Raw genomic sequence first — 21,044 nt, forward strand, 5'->3', positions numbered from 1 at the left:
AAGATCCAGATTCATCAGTTTTCCTATCCAGATGTCAGTGGACATTTCTTAATGTTGATTAGTAATGAACTAGAAGCATTAATGTATTTGGGGTTAAAGAGGCATCAGTCAAAAGCGATCCACTCAGGGGATTTGGTACACTAAGGATAGGTTATACTTTTTATTTGAAACTCTTCTACCTTTCTGAATTTTTATTTTCAATTGCTTTTTTTACTTTTAATAGAATTACTTGGTAAAACTCTGCTTTTTCATCTTAAGAGGAAGTCATCTTTTTGTTTCCTTTTTGCTAGGACAATATCACAAACCTGTGTAATCTCTGTTTTGAAGGTACTGATGAAATGGTTTAAGGGACTGACAGCGCAGATTTAGTTCACAGTTTGTCTGCAGCAGACTATGTCTGTACCAAAATAATTAGGGTCTTTTTGTGTTTTCTCTTTTAAATAGTGTCTTTAAAAAATCGATGCCAACTCAGTTCTGTACATAGACTGAACTAATACTGGTATTACGGAAAAGCTGAATTAAGTGCGCAAATGAGCTTTTTCAAGGTGATATCCATGTTTTCAGTATTGTACTCCTGGGAAGAGGATCAAAGCCTATAGGAAGGTCAGTGCTGGAAGCTTCTTTGAAGCATTGTTGCTGGAGTGGAGTAGTGGTTCCTGGACTGGACTCCTGAGACTCTGCATGTGTTTGGAGGCGGTCATTGGGATCATGAGCTATTTTCAGTGGTTGTAGTAGTAACTCATTCTTTTCATAAGGCTCTGATGGATATTTTATAAGGTTTAAATTTTAAAATGAGAAGATGAATCATTTTGAATTAATGCAGCTTAGTAGATAAGATCTTTCAATACCTGGGGTCCAGGGGGACAGAGCCATAAAAGACTCGTAGTAGTACAATGTCATGACACATAGGCAGATCTTTTCCCCGTACTCAGATTCAGCACTCAGTTCCTAACTCTCAGTTCTAGCAAAGAAACCTGGAGGTTAGAAACTGGAGATAGGGTTGTAGAGGAAGTTTGAGAAATCCAGTCTACCTAGTGCTTTCATATTATAATAAAATTTCCTATTTGGAAAGCAAAACAAACAAACACAAACAAACAAAAAAAAACAGGTTTTCCACGACAAACTACAGAAAGTAAAGATGCAAAAAATCTTCTTGGCTGATGAAGCCATGTGGAAGACAGGATAAAAGCTTTGATGGTTATAACTGATAGTTATTTTCAATGTATGATATAATTGATTGGGAGATTCTTGCATGTCATAAGTGTGTAGTAGGTACTTTCTTTAAAGTGGATATATGTTTGATTGTAAAATCAAGTGTGAATAAAAAGTTACTTTGAATCTCAAAAATGTTATTTCTTCTTTTTTTTCCCCTTGCAAGTTAGTTTGTTCTAACTCTGAAAACTATTAATAAAAAAAATGGATTATAGAAATAAGATTGCTTTGATTCATCCTCCAGTCCCATTAATTGGTGGGAGTATTAGGCCTTTATATTATTCAGAACTCTCTCGGTTATAGGTAACATAAACCCAATCAAATTAGCTTAAGTTAGAAAAAAATGATAATGAGGTTCACTGGCTTAAGGAATCAGATCCAGGAAGTTTAACTGAGACCAAGGCTGTTTGTCTCCAGTGACCCTCAGCGCCTGTCTGGGTTCCACTCCATCCTTTGCAAATGCATTCCTCTCATGGCTGGAATCATGGCCACCTGTGGCTGTGGGCTTACAGCTTAACAACTTCATGAGCTAGGAAGAAAGATTAATTTTCCTACCCACTCCTGCCAAAACAAATACATATATATAAACATATATATACACATACATATATATATATTTTTTTTTTTTTTGAAGGGAGGACTCCCAAGTTGGCCTTCTGGGTCATGTGTCCATCCTGGACCACTCACTGTGGTAAAAGGAATAGAGTACCATAGCCCAGTCTGACCTTCTGCCAGTACAAAAGACCTAGAGCTCTTTTATACTCTAGGAATCAGTACTGGTTGTGGAAAAAAAGATGCCAAATACATTATCAACTCTGCAGTGGAATAGACGTATGTCAAGATAAATTATTTTTTAAAGTATATATGGATTTTTTTAATGTTTTAGTTTTATTAAATTTTATTAAAACTTATTTAATAAATACCTATTTATGTATATATTCATGCATGCGTGTGTGTGTGTGTGTGTTTCCTGAACCAGTTGCAAATAAGTTATATATGTCAGGCCTTTTTGTCCTTAAATACATCAGTGTGTCTTTCCTAAGGGTAAGTTCTTATTCTTCTGTAACCATTGTCTAGTTATTCTTTTCTTTCCCTTGTAACTAATAAGTAATCTGCAGGGAGACACTTTAAGATCACGCAGATATCCTGCTTCTCTTCACCTCGTTCTCCCTAGATTTAGCATCCCTTGATGATTCTGTTCCATGCCCATCTTTTCTACGTTGGTTACAAAATGGTTTTTTTGTCATTTCATTTTTTTTTTTTTTTTTTGAGATAGGGTCTCGCTCTGTTTCCCAGGCTGGTATGCAGTGACACAATCATGACTCACTACAGCTTCTACTTTCTGGGCTGAATTACTCCTCCCATCTCAGCCTCCCAAGTACCTGGGGCTACAGGCATGCACCATCATGCCTGGCTGATTTTTTTTTTCAAAATTTTTTTTGTAGGCACAGGGTTTCACTGTGTTGCCAGTCTGGTCTTAAACTCCTGGCCTCAAGCCATCCTCCCGCCCCAGCCTCCTAAAGTGCTGACATTACAGGCAAGAGCCACCTACCCAGTCACAAAATGGTTTTCTAACTCCACCACTTCTTTACAGTTACCATTTGTATTTTGTAGTAAACAAGGGCTCCCTCTTATCTCTTATTCATTATTTATGTATGTCCCATTGGTATATATTCCTATTGTTTTCAATGACTTATAATTCTTTACTGTCCTCAGTTACTTTGGTGTTCAGATGGTCTCAGTTTAGGGCAACAAAAGCTCTTCAAGCTGACTCCTTTGTCATTTTGACATGCCACGTTCATTTTTCTAAACACTCTCTCACTTTGTGACATAGCAAGACGTTTCAGGCTCATCTTCTGTCTTCCCTGCTTTAGCCCTGGAATCAGCCATTCCTGTGAGGAGCTTCACTATTAAACACCAAGATCTGAGTGGGCATCTTTGCTCCTAGGCCCTTTCTGTTGTCAAAACTAGGAGGAAAATAACATACAAACATGCACATAGAATATATGTGCACTCGTATATGCATGCATACTTATATCTACACACATATTCTGCATGTTTATATATATAGATAACATGCACATATGCATGTGTGTGTTCATACAGATTATAGAACTCATGAGTTCAACTGATGATGCCTCCAGTTGAGATTCGTTTCATAGTTTCTCCCTTGCCTTACAACATTTCATATTTGCCAGTTCCCAACATCAACACATTTACTCGTTTGCTTAATCCTATACCACATGTAAAATAGTTTCAGAGTGACTTCGCCATATAACTACCAAGAAAAGTTCAGAATTTGTTTGCTGTTTTTCCCCTTCCCCCAGAAGTTGAGAGTATGTAGTCAAATGCTGTGTTCATCAATTAATAGAAGGGGCTTTATCCTCTATGAGGTGCATTTATATCCTTTGTTTTAAACATGCATGGATTCATTTGTTTCAGCTTGTTTTCGTCTTTAGTTTTTTTATGTTTTAGTATGTAGAACTTTAACGGATTTCCTAAACTCAGATCTGTGTACAAAGGTATAGTCAGAGAAGTGTCACTCCCTCCTATATCCCTGCTACCCTGACCCTGTTCTCTCTCCTGTCCCTTGTAGATAGATAGGCAGTGTGGGTTTTTTGGTTTATCTTTCCTATGTTTCTTTTTGTATTAATAAATAGATGTATACATTTTTTAATTTTCCCTTTATTCTTACACAAAAGATAGCATATTATATTCTTTTAACACTGCTTTTTTTCACTTAATATATCTTTAGAAATCATTCCCTGTCAGTTCGTAGAATTCTTTCTTGTTTTATAGATGTGTAGTATTACATTGTATATATCCTAATTTATTCAATCACATGCTTAGATAGGTTAGTTTTCATTATTTTACAATTACCAAAAAATATTATAATGAATAACCTCATGCATATGTGTTTTCATATTGTGTGATATATCTTTAGATTACATTTGTAAGTAAATTGCTGAGTCAAACATTATTTGCATATGTAGTTTTGTTAGATCCTGTTTATCCACTTCTTTTTGAGACAGGGTCTCACTCTGTCACCCAGGCTGGAGTGCAGTGGCATGATCTCTCCTTACTGCAACCTCTACTTCTAGGCTCAAGCGATTCTCCCACTTTAGCCTCCCAAGTAGCTGGGACTACAGGCCTGCGCCATCAGGCCCTGCTAATTTTTGCATTTTTTTGTAGAGACAGGGTTTTGTTATGTTGCCCAGGCTGGTCTTGAACTCCTGAGCTCAGGCGATCTGCCTGCCTGGGCCTCCCAAAGTGCCGGGATTACAGTCATGAGCCACCACGCCTGGTCTTATCCACTATTTTTTAAGAACCTGGAACTTCAAGGAGCAAACATTCATAGGCCAAATCATCTATAGGTATAGCAGTTTGGAGATTAAAATGTCTTCAATTGATAAAACTCTCAAGCATAAGGTTTTTAAAACTTTTTCCAAAGAGCAGAAAGATACACCTTACATAGTCTTCTGGAGGATGAATTCAGGTGATATTTTCTTAACATCCTATTGAAGATCCCATTTGTGAAAACAAGGGATCTTTTCTTCCTGATACTTGCCTTTATCAGTAGAGCTGCAGGAAGAATTTTTGGAACTTAAAATGGCTTCTCTTGCCAAAGGTAACCTCCAAAAAATCACTTTGTAGATTTCCCAAGTAGAGTATCTTCTTATTTACCTGCAAATAAGGGAGCAGGTTTCAGCTGGTATTTTCCTATTTTACTGACAAATATCTGAGAAAGTATTCCCAGGCTACCTTGTCCCCCAGCTTCTAGCTGGGAAAATCTAGTAGCGCCTTAGGCTTGAATTAGAAAGTGTCTCACCATGACTCCTCCCTTCTTTCAACATTTAATGTGTTTCTCAAAATGCACACAAGTCTCCTAGTAAAGTGTCATATTTTGAGGAAATTCTATTCCTTAGTTATGATTTGGGCTTGGTTTAGCTTTGAGTATGATGTTCCACAGTGAAGCATGTGATTCCAGCACACATGCATGCATGTGCACGTGCACATACACACACACACACACACACAAAGTGAATATTTAACATGAAGATTAAACATATACAGACATAGTCTTCTAATATAATGAAGTTACATTTAGTAAGTAGATGAAATTGATTTCAAATGCTGGGAAGAAAGATTTAAGATTTTACAGAAAAATTCAAAGGCCACTGAGCATGTGATTATTTGGGTAACTTGGGATATTATAAGCTTTCAAAAGAATTGTCAAAGAATTAAACACAAGACTTTCTAAAAGAGCTAGAAAAAACTCAGCATTTAATATTTTTCTATATTTGGGTCATTGGAATGTTTTTGTTGCTGATTCTTTTAACCATTATTCAAATAACATTAAAAGGATATTTAAAGTTTTTACATTTATTAAAAGGGAGACTAGGATTTTAGGAAAACAACAGTCAAAAAACAAGATTTGGTGTGAAAAAGTAATACCCTGTGACTCAGCTGACCTGAGAGTAAGCCTCTACTCTGATGCTGACTTTGGGTCGTTTGCTGCTTTTAAATATCAGCTTCCTCATCTGGAATATGAGAATTATTTGCTGTGACTCCCTCATGGGATTGTGGTTCTAACAGTTAAATGAGACATGGAATTCACAAGTACTTTGTAGAATGTAAATTGCTATGCAGTTTTCTTAATGAGGAGCCACATAATGTGAGATAAAGACTTGTGAAAATTTAGCATCTTTTAAAACTGTTTTACCTGAATCTCCTCTTCTGAACTAATAAGAAATGGAAGAACTTTTGCTTTTTCCCCTGCTTAAGGGTACAAGCCCCTTGTTAAAAATTGGTGATCCTTGAAAATGGCACAACCCCTTGAGTTTCAGTTCTTTGGATTGGATCAAAATTGTTTGTTTGTTTTAATCTTTAAGTTGAGGAGTACACGTGCAGGTTTGTTACATAGATAAACTTATTCATGGTGGTTAGTTGTACAGATTATCTCATCCCCCAGGCATTAAGCCTAGCATCCATTAGTTATTTTTCCTGATTCTCTACCTCCTCCCACCTTCTACACTAGAAAAGGCCCTCGTGTATGTTGTTCCTCTCTTGTGTGTCCATGTGTTCTCATCATTTAGCTCCTACTTATAAGTGAGAACATGTAGTATTTGGTTTTCTGTTCCTGTGTTTGCAAATAGCTTTCGTCATGAACTTTACTGGTAGTTAGGCAAGCCAGTCTCCAGTCTGGGGAATAAATGTGGGCTGGGTTTGTGCTGACCTGGTTGGGGACATGTGAAGGGTGAAGAGTATTCAAGAAGGATGCAGGCAGATTTAGCAATCAGCACTGGCTGGTTTGTGTGCTTGATCACCCCTCTGAACAAGGTCATCCAGCTTCCCTCTCTTCCCCTTACTTTCTACTAACTCTCCTGACAGGAAATAACCACAGTTGGCTCTTTTCTTGTCCCCCACCTTCTGTCACTTGCCAAGACTTCCTGGTTCTATTCCTGTTAGGCCTTTTAAAGCATTTTCAGCCTTGAAAGGCTTTAGTCCCTCTTTCCTGGACCTGCTGTCATGGCCATTTTAACACAGAATGAAGTCTAAACTTCCTGGCCTGGTGCACCTTTGACTTTTCCTTTCAGCTCCATCTTGTAAGGCTTCTGTTCACTTGCCCTGTTACCCAGACACATAGCCAGCTATCTTTTACTAAATGTAACCAAAACACTGTTCCATTCCCCAAGCATGCTATGACGATTAGCAGCACAGACTCCACTTGGGCTCACATCTTGTCTTTACCATTTACTAACCATGTTACCCTGAAAATCTAACTTAACCTCACCATGCCTCAGATTCCTCACAATAAAATGAGAATGAGAATTATCTCTGCTGGCCAGGCGCAGTGGCTCACGCCTGTAATCCCAGCACTTTGGGAGGCCGAGGCGGGCAGATCACCTGAGGTCAGGAGTTCAAGACCAGCCTGGCCAATATGGTAAGACCCCATCTCTACTAAAAATGACAGCAACTACAAAAAGTCAGCTGGGCATGGTGACGGACACCTGTAATCCCAGCTACTTGGGAGGCTAAGGGAGGAGAATCGCTTGAACCTGGGCGGCAGAGGTTGCAGTGAGCTGAGATGGCACCACTGCACTCCATCCTGGGTGACAGAGCGAAACTCTATCTAAAAAAAAAATAATACCGTTTTCTTCCAGCTGTTGTGAAGAGCAAAGGCTCTTCACATTCATGTAAAGGAATGTGCCTGCAAATAGTAATTATTATATAAAGTATTGGCTGCAATCATCATTACCTGTATTACTAGTTATTATTGCTATTCCTACTACTGTCTTTCAGAATTGTGTTTATATATATACATATATATGTATCTCTGCTCAAATACATTTTCTTAAATCTCCCCAACCACAGTTAATCATAGCCATTCATTAATGCATCCATCTGTCCATTGCTTAAAAAACAATTTTAGGACTTGCTTAAATATTACTTGAATACTTATTGTGTATAAGGCATAAGACTATTCATTCTGAGGAATACAAAACATAGTCAAGCACATACTGCCCTCTAGGAACTTCGGGTCTGGTAAGAAAGATCAGAGAAATATAAAATACTCATCTATCCAGCAAACATTTACTGAGTAACTGTAGAGGATCCAGGCACTGTATGTAGTTATGTGAATTCTGAGCTTGATATAGTAGTTAATGACTAATTCTGGTGAAAGATCATTTAAGTGAAGCACAGCTGAAGTGCTTTGGGAGTGTAGCAAAGAAATTTTACCAGCTAGGAAGGCCAGGGAGGGCTTTTTAGAGAAAATGTTGCCATCTTATAGGGGCCTTGCAGGGTGGATGGACTTGACCCATCTCTGCCTCACCGAGGAAGCATTTATGTACTGCCTTGGGCTGTGGTTGTAGGTGAACTGTAGGTTTTTCATAATTGTAAGCTTGTCAAGTGCAGAGGCAGCGTTGTCTTCATTTTTGGGTGCCTAGTGTTCACTCCAGGTCCAGCATGTACTCAGTAGAGGATGGTGAAAGGTTAGGGAGATATCTCTTCCTAAGTAGCTTAAAGGGAGATTGTAATGTGACGATTCTTAGTATCTGTGAAGCAATTGAACTTCCTAGAGAAGACATTTGTATACACTAAAGTTAAGTCTTTGGAGATGTTTATATTATTTCTTACATATTAATTGTAGCTATAATAGTCATGATGGGGTGTAATAAAGTGAATTCTGCATTGATCCATGTAGGTATTTCTTCCCATGTTTCTGTTTATTTCTGGGAAGAAACTCTTGTAGATGCCCCATTAAAGCCTGCCCTGGTCCTAGAATTCTAGGGTGTGATTTCATGACCTTGATCATATGAGAAATCTTAGTTTTAAAAACTGCCCAACAGTTTTAATTCTGAATTTCTCCTTGTAGCAAGGAGCAAGGACCAACCCCAGTGGAGAAAAAGAAGAAAGGAAAAAGGAAAAGTGAAACTACAGTGGAGAGTTTAGAGCTGGATCAGGGCCTGACGAACCCATCTCTGCGGAGTCCTGAGGAGTCCACTGAGTCTACAGACAGCCAGGTACAGCTGTGACCGGGAGGCATGGTGGAGGTTACGGCTGCTGGACGGGATCTGGCTGACACTGATCCTGTTGCTCCTCTCTGCCTATCTTCTAGCACGCTCCCTAGCTCTGGGTTGGGCTTTTACTGTTATGGTGGGTGAGCAGGTAGACTGTAGTCTTCTTCCCTAGCCCGATCAGCATACTAATAATGATAGCCCAGTTTTTTAGTGGTGTTTGCCTCATTCTTAGAAAGTAGCAGGATATTAGGCTGCAGAGGGAGTTGATATGGAAAACAAAGTTGTGAGCCAAGCTAGGTAAGGCCTGTTTTGCCATGCAGGTAACGCATTTAGTGCTTAGAGTGCAAGACCAGTCTGTACAAGGATATTTTCATAATCCCAGATGCTGGGAAAGTCAGAAATGTATCCATTATACCAACAAGGAAGGAACGTTTGGCCAAACTTGGAGACAAGGAGTTGCCCATCTAAACCAGATTCCTAAAAATATGCCAAAGTGTGCCCATGACAGTGTTAGGGAGTTTCTGAGTTGAGAACCTCTCCTGAGCATGAAGTCTAATATTTGAAAGTACTCTGTTTCCTCTGATATTCATAGCAATTTGTCTGAGCCACACTGCTGGAAGGCTCATTTAGAATAAGACTGACGTACTCTGCCTTCCAGGATCATCTGGACCATCATGGGTTTCTCAATGCTCTTCTCTGTAGGGAGATGACAGCTAGTAATGTCATAGTATTAATAAGCAGCAGTGTCTGTTGTCAGAGCACAGATCTCCTCACTGCCTATAAACTGGGACTGGTGGCTATTAAGCATCTAGATTGGCAGAGGAGCCAAGCACATTGAGTTGATGGGATTTGGCAGGGAATTAGGTGCTTGTAGAATGATGATCTGTATGTGGTGTTGGGGAGAGGTTTTTATGTGGAAGCCCTCATATAAAGTAAAACATCATAGAGGTGACTTAGTGAAGAAGTGATAAGAACACGGAGAGATACTGAAGAGGTAGCTTTTTGAAGAAAAGAGAGGTAGGATTTTGCTTTTGCTTTTGCTGTTTAAGGTTTAAGTATTTGAGAATGAGCTGGCTGGTAAATGGTTTCCTGAAGTGATTCTACTGTTGAAATATGATGAGTCTGTAGAGATGAACTGTATGCTGCTCTGTTTGTGGAAAACCACTGGGCTGTTTTGTTGTTGAATATTAAAAGGTACAGGCTTCTTAATTAGAGATGAATCCTTAGATCATCACAATCAAGGTGACTCAGGAACCTTGTTTTGTCACACTTAAAATATCTCCCTGCCTTTCAAGAAGCATTATGAGATTCTCAAAATAAGTCCAAAACATTGATATTAATTAGTTTTCAAACTACATTTTTAGAAGTACATGGTAAGGATAGTGAATTCGAGCAAAAATAATTTAAAAAAACTGTCATGTCATAGAATCTGTGCTTCTAGCAAATGCTGGAAGGGACCCCAAAGGTGATAGCTCCCATCCTTGTTTTATTGGAGAAGAAGTGGATTCTGAAAGGGGGGAAAGTCACTACCATTGATGAACAGAACACATCTTACTGGACTGTGAGACACTACCCCTTCTTTTTAGTGGATTGTGGCAATTCGGAGTTCGAGCTTTTGTTCTGTCCCCCACTCAGCTAGATCCCGTTTTGACTGAATTTAGTCCTTAAAAGAGTTGTGTTTAAGAAAAATTTCTTCGGTAAGGCAAGAAAGCACTCCTTGGCATGTTGGTAAATGTAGCTGAGGGTATTCTTGTGTAGACTGTTGTCTTTGACTCAGAGTTTCTCTGACGGGTGTGTTTGCCTTACAGAAACGACGCTCCGGAAGGCAAGTAAAGCGCAGAAAATACAATGAGGACCTGGACTTCAAAGTGGTGGATGATGATGGGGAAACAATCGCTGTCCTTGGAGCTGGTCGAACATCTGCACTCTCAGCCTCTACACTGGCCTGGCAGGCGGAGGTATGGCCTTTGCATGAGGGTACTGACCTTTGGCCTAGGTGACAGAATTGTTCCCTGGCTCTTTGCTAAACCCTAAGTCAGATCATTTTAACTGCTGCTTGTTGCCTTCGAATGACTTTCTGTTGTACTTGGAATAACATTCAGACTCCTCACTGTGCTCAGCAGGACCCTCTGTGATCACACTCTCGCCTTGTTTCACCAAATTCATTTTTTTAGATAAACAATTTTTCCCTGTCTCATTACTCTCCAGCCAAAAGACTGGGTGTCTTTTAATGCGTTATTCTAACAGTTCTTTTCCATCTGTAGACCTTTATCTCTGTTGTTCCTTCTGCTTGGGATGCTTTACGTGACTGGCTTATCAGTTTTACCTAAAATATCTCCTTAGAGGGGTCCTTCCTGACTCTTTATCTAAAGTAGATTCCTGTCCCTCATCCCAATGATCTTCTATTTCAGCACCTTCTGTATTTCCTTAAAGCACTTACCACAACTTGTAATTGCATTTGAATGTGTCTGATCTCTGATTTTGTTTTATTTGTCTCTCATTAAAATGTAAAAGTCTTGGCCGGGCCTGGTGGCTTACACCTGTAATCTCAGCACTTTGGGAGTCCTAGGCAGGTGGATCACTTGAGGCCAGGAGTTCGAGATCAACGTGGGCAACATGGCAAAATGCCATCTCTACACAAAAATTAGTTGGGCCTGGTGGTGCAGGCCTATAATCCCAGCTACTTGGGAGATTGAGGCACAAGAATCACTTGAACCTAGGAGGCAGAGAGGTTGCAGTGAGCCAAGATCACATCATTACACTCTAGCCCGGGTGACAGAGCAAGACTCTGTCTCAAAAAAAAAAAAAAAAAAAGAAAAAATGTAAAAGCCTTTTGTATAATAAATAGCTGTTAACTGGATGAGATCAGAGGAACTAGTAATTACAGTTGGAACTTGGAACTCTAATCCAGTAAGTGTGTATTGCAAGTCTAGAAGTATATGCTGAGTGCAGAGGCTACCCAGAAGCAGGAGTGGACTGGAAAGGACTGGTCGGATGTATAGGAAGACAAGGACTCAGGAGGAACATTTCCAACATGAACTTTATAAAGCCCCAGAAACTGAGTGGCGTCACAGGCTGTGATACGACAGATGGATAATCTCGGCTGGATGCTAGGGTGTAATTTGAGGGGTGGTGAGAGAGGAGGGCTGAGAGGTAGGAGCAGTCACAGTATGAAGGGCCTTGAATGTCACCTAAGGTATTTAATTTTTATCCTGTAGATTGGACAAGGAATAGGTGGCAATGATGAGTTCAAACAGAAGAGTGGGACCACTATATCTGCATTTTAGCAGTTTGCATTGGCAGCAGTGTCAAGGACGAAGATGATAGTATTAGCACTTGATACAGAGGTACTACAAAGGAGAGAAGGGTTAAATATTGAAATCGAAGAGGCCTGTGCCAAGGAACTTATAGAGAAGACATGAAAAGCAAGAGAAGAAGCAGGCTGTGCATGTAGGAGGGGCATTATTGCCAAGAACAAATTCTGGGACACGGGCTGTCTGTTGTTGTGGAGTCACTGTTGCTGACTTGGCAGAATTCACTCTGTGGCGCGGCAACAGCACAAATACCTGTCATTCCTCCTGAATGCTAGTGTTTCATATGGTAGCTGATAATACTTTATCTTCCTCGACCACCTTGTCTCTAACTTAAAGCATTTTCATATAATTCCACATATTCTTTCACTCTTTGTTTGCATGGAAAGTAGCGGGGAGCAGGTACTATTGTCCCTATTTTAACAATGAAGAAACTGAAGCCCAGAACGATCCAGGTCAGAGTTACATAGCAGCAGTTAATCAGTGACTAGCAGATAAGAGTTGATTTCACATCTCTTCTAAGGGTTATCCAACTAATGAATATAATACTTAGTGGGAATAATAATTTGATGTATTGTCACTATAATACTTTTCAAGCAAATATTAATAGTTAAAAACAACACTTGCCAGACTGCCATGAGGTGATAGAATTGTATTGCTTTGTAATGGGGTTTTCATTCCTTGGGGATGTTATGGTTGGTTTGGTAGTTAAAATACTATAAGGGATTTTATTTTCTCCTAGTAGCCGTTTAGCCTAAGCCATTAACCATATTTCAGATGTTGTTATGACTTCTCCCCTGGCACCTGAAGGGCAGCAGTAGCTGATTTAACTAACAGAAATAATTCAGGAAATGGTATGTATCTTATTAAGGCCCTTTTTTTTCTTCTTAGCAAAGAGAGGGTTTATATATGGAGAAACACAAATTAGAATCTGAATTCTATCTCAAAAAAATTTACCAAATTTAAGGAAGAAAGAGGCCTCATTCATGGTTTTGGCTTTGACATTCGAAGAAGCGACCATGTGGGCCTGGCCTCCGACCCAAGGCTGGGCCTAGCATGCAGGGCTGGCCACATAGCCAGTGAGGGGACTGGAGAGATCAGCTTACCGAGTGATGTTCAAAATCGGTGCTCTGTAGAGTCCTAGTTGCTGCAGAACCAAAACAGCTCCACTTGCTACTGTTTTTATATACTGTGCTTCCTGAGGAAGTTTGAACAAAGATTTCCAAGACTAATGAAAAGCCTGCAAGGCTTGGGTCTCATCTAGGAATCCAGGCAATCTCAAGGTGCATCTAGTGGCACAGAAAATCAGTGAAGAAGATGAGGCTTTTTCTTACATCCTTCTCTCAGAAGGATAAGTGCCCTCTGGGTAGGTATCTGCCTGCCTACTAGCACCAGAATAGCCCCACTGACATCTCTCTGCAGATCTGTGCATGTCTTCTTAGCATGCTCAGCCCACTTCTATGACTGCTGGCCCTTGTCCCAGCCCCTGATCACAACCTCAGCATTGGTTACCAAGTGGTGAGTTGCTACAACATCTTTACACACGATTCGCTTTAGTTCAGGACTGGCATATCATCACTGCTCTGCTTTGGACTCCATAGCACAATCCTGAGCATGGGATTCAGGAGGGGGAGATGTTTCCATCCTAACTGTGACTCTTTGCTTTCTTATTCTTTGTCAAATTGATTTTGGTGTCTGGAACACAAACAGACTTTTTAGAGTTCTGCAGTGCATTTACAATGTATAGACTGTTTACAAGGCTGTCTCAGTTTTTGCATCCTGCAGTTTGGGTGGTTTGTGTGATTTTGCCTTTTGGAACAGAAGGACTTGAATTTGAAATAAGGCTTTGGCTCATAGTTCTCTCTGGTGCTGTGCTCTGTGTCTTTGCATACAACGCAGTCTTCTTTGTTGGGCCTTTTCCTGTGTCTGGCAGGCTGAGCTCAGTTGTTTCCTCCTCCAGAAAGTTCCTTGCTCCTCTGAACTGGAAATAAGTGTCCCTCCCCTTTGCTCTTAGAGCACTCAAATATGTTTAACTGTCATTGTCCTTCTAACACCTGCCAAATTTTTTGTTTCCTTCTTCTAAACCATGAGTTATGTTATTGTAGGATTTGTATGTTTTTTGTCCTATGTGCCTCTCAGATAGGAGAGTTTCAATAAACTAAAATGCATATTTACTCCCAGGAACTATTCAGATGAAGTGGCACTTTCCATCGTCTGTTTTATAATGTTTTTCACTATTGTAATGATTATTCCCAAAGTCTAAAGTCAGCGGAGACCCTTGCACCACTTATTCATAGCCTGCGACGGTCCTGGTTTTCGGTGCCTCTGCCATACTGTTGTGATGATCAGTCCTGATTGTTCCTCTAATCAGATTGCAGAGTTTTGCAAAAATAGGCATCACTTTTTAATTTATTGTATTTTCACTTAGCATGGGTAGAACTTTGTTTGTATTTGTTAGTAGCCAATATAACGATGTACTTAGATGAACTTATCAAATATTTATTCAGTAAGTGAATAAATGTGTTGAAAACTCATTTGTGTAAACAGGTATGATTTGTTTAAACCTCTGTATTAGAAAGGAAAAAAAGAGATTTTCCTTCTTTCCCAGGCTCTTGTTTCCTCCATTTCCTTATACTGGCATTTTTTCCTAAATGGTATTCGTCTCTTTCTCACTTAAACCCTCAGACAGACCTCCTTTCTGAGGCTCCGTGCTGCTATTTGGCATTGCTGTAGCTTTGTGCCAGGGTGTGTGGCTCGGTGCAGAAGTGTTAGCTGGGGTCCTTCATCATGAGGCTCCTGTCAGCTCAGCCTGAGTGGATAATTTCCTGAGTCTTCCCATTTCTTCACTGGGTACAACCACCAATTCCCACGCTGTTTTCTTAAGGTTGTTTCCTGTATTTGTTCCCTCTTGGTTTCTGCTGCCACCCCCGTGCTGTGGCCAGTGTACAGTTTACTACAGCACACACTTTTGTCGTTTCCCTGCTTCAAGTCTCTGCTCTCCCCAATCCGATACCAGACCAACTTTCCCAAAATACCGGGGCAATTGCCAGTATTTCTTAGTCTCCTGCTCGCGAAATCCAAGATGGTTACTTTTTCACTCCATATTAGATCAAAACTGTCTTTTTTTTTTTTTTTTTTTTTTTTTTTGAAGATGTGGCCACACACTACCTGTTCACTCTCATTTCTTCCTATTCCTCATTTTGTGTAATGCTTTCACTCTAGTAAGGCAGGTTACTTAGCATTCTAGGTATGCATCATACATCCTGTACTATTGTTCTTTCATCTCTGGTTTCAGCTTACCTTTCTCTTTGCTGTCCTCTTTTATGAGCCACTGTTCTTTAGGGCCCTATTAAAACCTCACCTATTATGTGAAATCCATGCTGTTTTCACTTTCTGAACTCTCATTGGACTGCAGTTACTGTTAAACCAATTAGCATTTACCCTGGGATATTTTTCAGACAGTTATGTTTATTTTGTCTTCCCTGAATGAGTGTAATCCCCTTGAGACTGGGCATCAAGCTTGATACTAGTTTTGTATATTTCATGGCACTTGGTGTAAATACTGTGGTTTGAAACGTGATTTGCTTCTTCTTAGCCTCCCTCCTTATGATTAAATAGAAGTAAAAGAGGTAGTTGGTTGAGGTTGAAGGCAAATAGGTTTAAAATTTTTTGAAATTTTTCCCTAAGGATAAAATATTAAGATTATATAAATCTCTGACATAAAATTGCATGAATTAAAATGGTCTTCTTTGAAGGATAATTTAAGGAAATTCCAAGCAGTTGAGAACAGATGGTTGTTATGGAAGTGTGTTTGGCAAGCAGATTTAGTTTATATCTGTGTGTATCTGTATACACTGAGTGTTTATACACACATGATCGTACTTAGGCACAATCTCTGTTTAGGAAAAAAAAAGATTCTGATTTTCCAGTTTCTTTCCTACTTTGATGTGTATTTTGGAAATGCTGCTCTCTTTTCATTTCATTAGTATAAAATAAAAACCTGTTTTTCTTATTTGGATGATCACTATTGATTCTTTAACATTAATGCTTACCCTCTCTTTTTTAACAGTGCCAAAAAAAAAACCAAATGAAATTTTATTTCAAACTCCTTAATTTTCACTTGAAAATTTTCTGTAATGAAGAGTGTTTTAAACCCTGACTTAATATTCAAAGTCTTGTGCTTTCTTCATCATGTATTAAAGTTTCGTTAGATCTGGTCCTAGTTCAATATTCTGAATTGTAATCAGAATCCTATCATTAGAAACCATTTTTATCTATTCTTCATGGTAGGTAAGAATAAGAAAGTATTTGAAGCAATCTGCTAGTTGGAAGAGAACTTTGTTCCTTTGAGTGTGTGTGTACATGTGTGAATGCTTGCTTCCTAGTCTGCAGTATACAGACTTCGGAGGAGGTGGGGAAAGTAGTCAGCAGTCGTGAAAGTTTACTGCTTGCCCACAGATCTAACTCATATGTCACATCATTTCCAGAGCAGTTCGCCCAAGTGCTCTGGCTTCTGTGTCCTCATAGCACTTGCTTTTTACTTTTATTATCATGTTCTATGACAAAACCTCTTAACATTACTTATTCAGAAATATGTATTGAGCACCTACTGTACACTAAGGACTTTCTAAGTTCTGGAAATAACACCAAGAAACAAAAGAGACAGAAATTCCTGCCTTCATGGAAGAGCCTGCAACAAACTTGCAACTGGTCTTTCCCTCCAGTGTTTGCCGGATTTTGAACCTGCATGGGATAGGAGGCCAAAAGACCGAGGTCAAAACTTCCAAAGAGTAGAAATAAATAGGGAGAGGCTGCTAATAAACATATTAAATAAGAAAATTACCTAGTACATCAATGGCAGTAAGTGCCATTCTAAAAATATATTAGAATAAGGGTTATATGTAATTCAGGGTGAGGATTACAATTTTAAATAGGGTGGTCAGAGTTGCCTTCACTAAAAGTATAATATTTGAGCAAATAATTGAAGGAGGTAACGGAGAGAGGGAGTTGTACAGGGCAGAATATCTTAGAGGGAATAGTCTATACAAAGTCCTGAGGTAGAAGCATGCGTGGTATGCATGAAGAATAGACAACGGTAACTGAAACATGACAGATGAGGTAGGAGGGTGCTTATAGACCCTGTAGGTTTTGTAGACATTGGAAGATCTTTAGTTTTACTTTGAGTTAGAAGCCATTTAAGCAGTGTAAGCGGAGGAATAGCATAATAAAAAGGGTCATTCTGAATGGTATGTTGAGAATAGACTAGTGGGACAAAAACAGAAGCAGGGAGACAAGTTCGGAGACTCTCAGGAATAACCTGGGTGAGAAATGAAGGTGGTACAGGGTAGAAGCAATGGACATGGTGAGAAATAGGCTGGATTTTGGACATACTTTGAAGATAGAGCCAACAAGATTTGTAGGCCGGTCAGATATGGTGAATGGAAAGGAAAGAGAAGAGTCAAGATTACACCAAGATTTTTGGTTTGAGTACCTGAAAGGATAATTTACTCTAACTCAGGTGAGAGAAGACTAGGTAGAAAGGATAGGGAAGTGGGGTTGGGTAGGAATGTACTGTGTGGATAATTTAAATTTGAAATACCTCTGAGATACTCAAGTGGATATGGCATATAGTAATTATGCATATGAGGCTATTGCCAGGGGAGAGGTTCTGAGCTGGACAAAGCCTGTATTTAAAACCCTGGGACTGAATGAGATCACCAAGAGAATGAATACAGATAGGAAAGAGAAGAAACCCAAAAACTAGGCCCTAGGCAACTCCTGTAATAAGAGTTAATATTGGGGGTGAAAAAAGATAAATTGCAAAAAGCTCTTTTTAAAGGCATCATATAGCTGTGGAAGCAACAAGAATTAGGCGAACTAAAATATCAGACGGTAAGAGTCATCCCTAGGTGGGCTGACTATTGCTGGCTGTTTTCTTGACATTGCTGGCAACACAGATTTCTTAAACAGCATACAAAAATACTATTCATAAGACAAAATATTGATAAAATGGATTATATAGAATTTCTGTTCATGAGAAGACACATTAAGAGATTGAAAAGGCAGGCCGGGCGCGGTGGCTCAAGCCTGTAATCCCAGCACTTTGGGAGGCCGAGGCGGGTGGATCACGAGGTCAGAGACCATCCTGGTCAACATGGTGAAACCCCGTCTCTACTAAAAATACAAAAATATTAGCTGGGCATGGTGGCGCGTGCCTGTAATCCCAGCTACTCGGGAGGCTGAGGCAGGAGAATTGCCTGAACCCGGGAGGCGGAGGTTGCGGTGAGCCGAGATCGCGCCATTGCACTCCAGCCTGGGTAACAAGGCCAAAACTCCGTCTCAAAAAAAAAAAAAAAGAGATTGAAAAGGCAAACCGACTGGGCATGGTGGCTCCCACCTGAAATCCCAGCACTTTGGGAGGCCGAGGTGGGCAGATCACAAAGTCAGGAAATGGAGACCATCCTGGCCAACATGATGAAACTCTGTCTCTCCTAAAAATACAAAAATTAGCCAGGCGTGGGTGGCGCTTGCCTGTAATCCGAGTTACTCAGGAGGCTGAGGCAGGAGAATCGCTTGAACCCAGGAGGTGGAGGTTGCAGTAAGCCAAGATCGTGCCACTGCACTCCAGCCTGGTAACAGAGCAAGATCCTGTCTCAAAAAAAAAAAAAAAGAGAAAAGAAAAGAAAAGGCCAACCATATACTGGTAGAAAATATTTGTAATTTGTATATCTGAGAAAACTCTTATTTAAAATAAATAATTCTTGAAAATAAAAAAGAACAATGTATAAAACAGGCAAATGACTTGAATAGTAGGTTCACAAAAGAGGATTTACGAATGGCCAGTAAGCATATGAAAAGGGGCACAGCATCCTTTGTTATCAGAAAAACGTGAATTAAAGAGACAACACTACACATCCACCAGAATGCCAAATGTGCTAAAGACTGACAATATCAAGTCACCTAGAACTCCCGTACCTTGCTGGTGGGTGTCAAAATTGTTACAATCACTGAAAAATTTTTTTTACAATATTCATTAAAACTAAACATCTACCTACTCCATAACCCAGTATTTCTACTCGTGTGTGTGTGTATGTATATGTATCTGTGTGTGTGTGTGTGTGTGTGTGTGTATGTATATATATATATGATAAATGAGCATATTTTTCCACCAAAAGATATAATTTATATGAATTTTTTGTATAATACAGAAATTGTATTTCTGTATTTCTCAACTGTAGAGTGGTTAGTGTATTTATGTTACAAAATACTACACAGTGTTAAAAAAGAATGAACTGCATACTGTATGATTCCATTTACATGAAGTTTAATAACACGCAAAACCAGCATATTGTGGTAGAAGTCTGAATATTGGTTATTTACAGTGAGGGCACAGGATTTTTCAGAGTGTTGGAAAAATGATCTAACTTGATCTTGGGCAGTAGTTATATAAGTACATATGTATGCATGTAAAAATTCATCAAGATAATACACTTGAGATTTGTGCATACTACAAGTATGCCATACCTCAGTAACTAAGCATTACGTTAGCAGGCCTGATAGTTCCTTGATGATTAAGACTAGACATATCTCATTTACTTCTGTAAGACCAGTGCATAAACTAAAAGTACTTCGTAAATAATGTGGGATAAAAATTTAGGAAGGAAATGAGGTAGGTGGCTGGTTCAGTAGTCTCGTTTCTCTTAGCCTAGCACCTGTTCACTGCCTAGTCGCCATAGTCAGACTTTTAATTTGTTGGCTGCAAGATCAGTGGTAGTGGTCCTTGCTGCTCATTAAAGTATACCTGGCTTTGGCCCTTTGCTGTTACCGTCCTGACAGTATATAAGTCTGAGTGTATGGAGAAGGGGAAGACTTTTTACATTTAGTGGCATAAATCAAGAAAAATAGCTCTCTCCACTCTGTGGCCTCAGTGAATCTGACACTTTATTTCCTTAGTGTATTCCCTTATTTCATTTCCTCTTCCTTGTTATTTAGCATTCAAAAATTATCTGTTGATTACGCATTTTGCCTGGCATTTTCTATCTACGTGGGTATATAAAACAAGGATCCTTATCCTCAGAAGGTTATGTAGTAAAGGGAGAAGACAGCAATAAGCGGTGAACTGGCACCTTCACCTGTCCATGTTTGGGAACCAAGCAGAACAAATACTTAAAGAGACAAAACCTTGGTCTGTATTCGCACCCCTTTCTTCTGTTGTATGTAATTATAGTTTACTTGCCTTAGTGTGGAGTGGTGAGAAGGGACGTGTGTGGTTTTGGATTAACTTCTGCATGGCATCTAGCACAATGCCATGTGTCTGGGAGAGCTTAGTAAATATTTGTAGCCTTTGGGAGCATCTGCCTGTGCCTGCTTGCTGATTTCCATAATTCTTTTCTGCTATGTGCCTTCCTCATTTCTTTTAACCCATCCTCACTTTCCTGGGAAAAGCTTGATTTAAGATCTTAAGAGATGTTTTCCATAATTTTATTGTTTTATGCCCTAGAATGGGTAGACTGAAGGTATAGAAATCATCCTTCTGGGATGTTCCAACCAGAAACCCAGAATACCGAATTTGGCCGTTACGTTGTTGTGATGGGTGTTCTTTTCATATGGTGTTTTGAGTCTCATATTGTAATAGATCTGAAAAGGTCATTGTGCGTACGAAACCACTGAGAAATAATGCTGCTCGAAGTTCTGGAAAGAGTGTTAAACATATGGTGTTTTTAAATTATAAATACTCTGTAGAAAGAGATTTCATGGAGATTTGGAGCATAGAAGTGTTGATGTTTAGGGTAAAAAGGAATTTATGTTTTCAGTTGGGATTTACATTCAAAGGATGATCAGTGAAACAGCCTTTTCCAGCTACAAAGGGGAAAGATGGTACAATTTAGTAGAGAATAATTACACCTTGATTTAGAATAGTATGTGAAAACATTTTTCCAACACTATTGGAAAAATGTTTTCACATACTATTTTATCTTCCCACTAATCCAGTGAGATA

General features: G+C 39.4%; 1 protein-coding gene across 1 annotated transcript in view; it reads left to right on the forward strand.

Annotated features, from left to right (window-relative positions):
• Positions 1 to 21,044, forward strand: part of CHD6 (chromodomain helicase DNA binding protein 6) — a 199,449-nt gene that overhangs the window by 76,590 nt on the left and 101,815 nt on the right. Inside the window, exons 4-5 of the mRNA XM_017511844.2 lie at positions 8,591 to 8,738; positions 10,544 to 10,693. Of these exons, the coding sequence (XP_017367333.1) occupies positions 8,591 to 8,738; positions 10,544 to 10,693 (298 nt within the window). The remainder of the gene's footprint in view (positions 1 to 8,590; positions 8,739 to 10,543; positions 10,694 to 21,044) is intronic.

The sequence above is a fragment of the Cebus imitator genome, unplaced genomic scaffold (assembly GCF_001604975.1).
Source record: "Cebus imitator isolate Cc_AM_T3 unplaced genomic scaffold, Cebus_imitator-1.0 Scaffold18, whole genome shotgun sequence".
In the NCBI taxonomy this organism is placed as follows: domain Eukaryota; kingdom Metazoa; phylum Chordata; class Mammalia; order Primates; family Cebidae; genus Cebus; species Cebus imitator.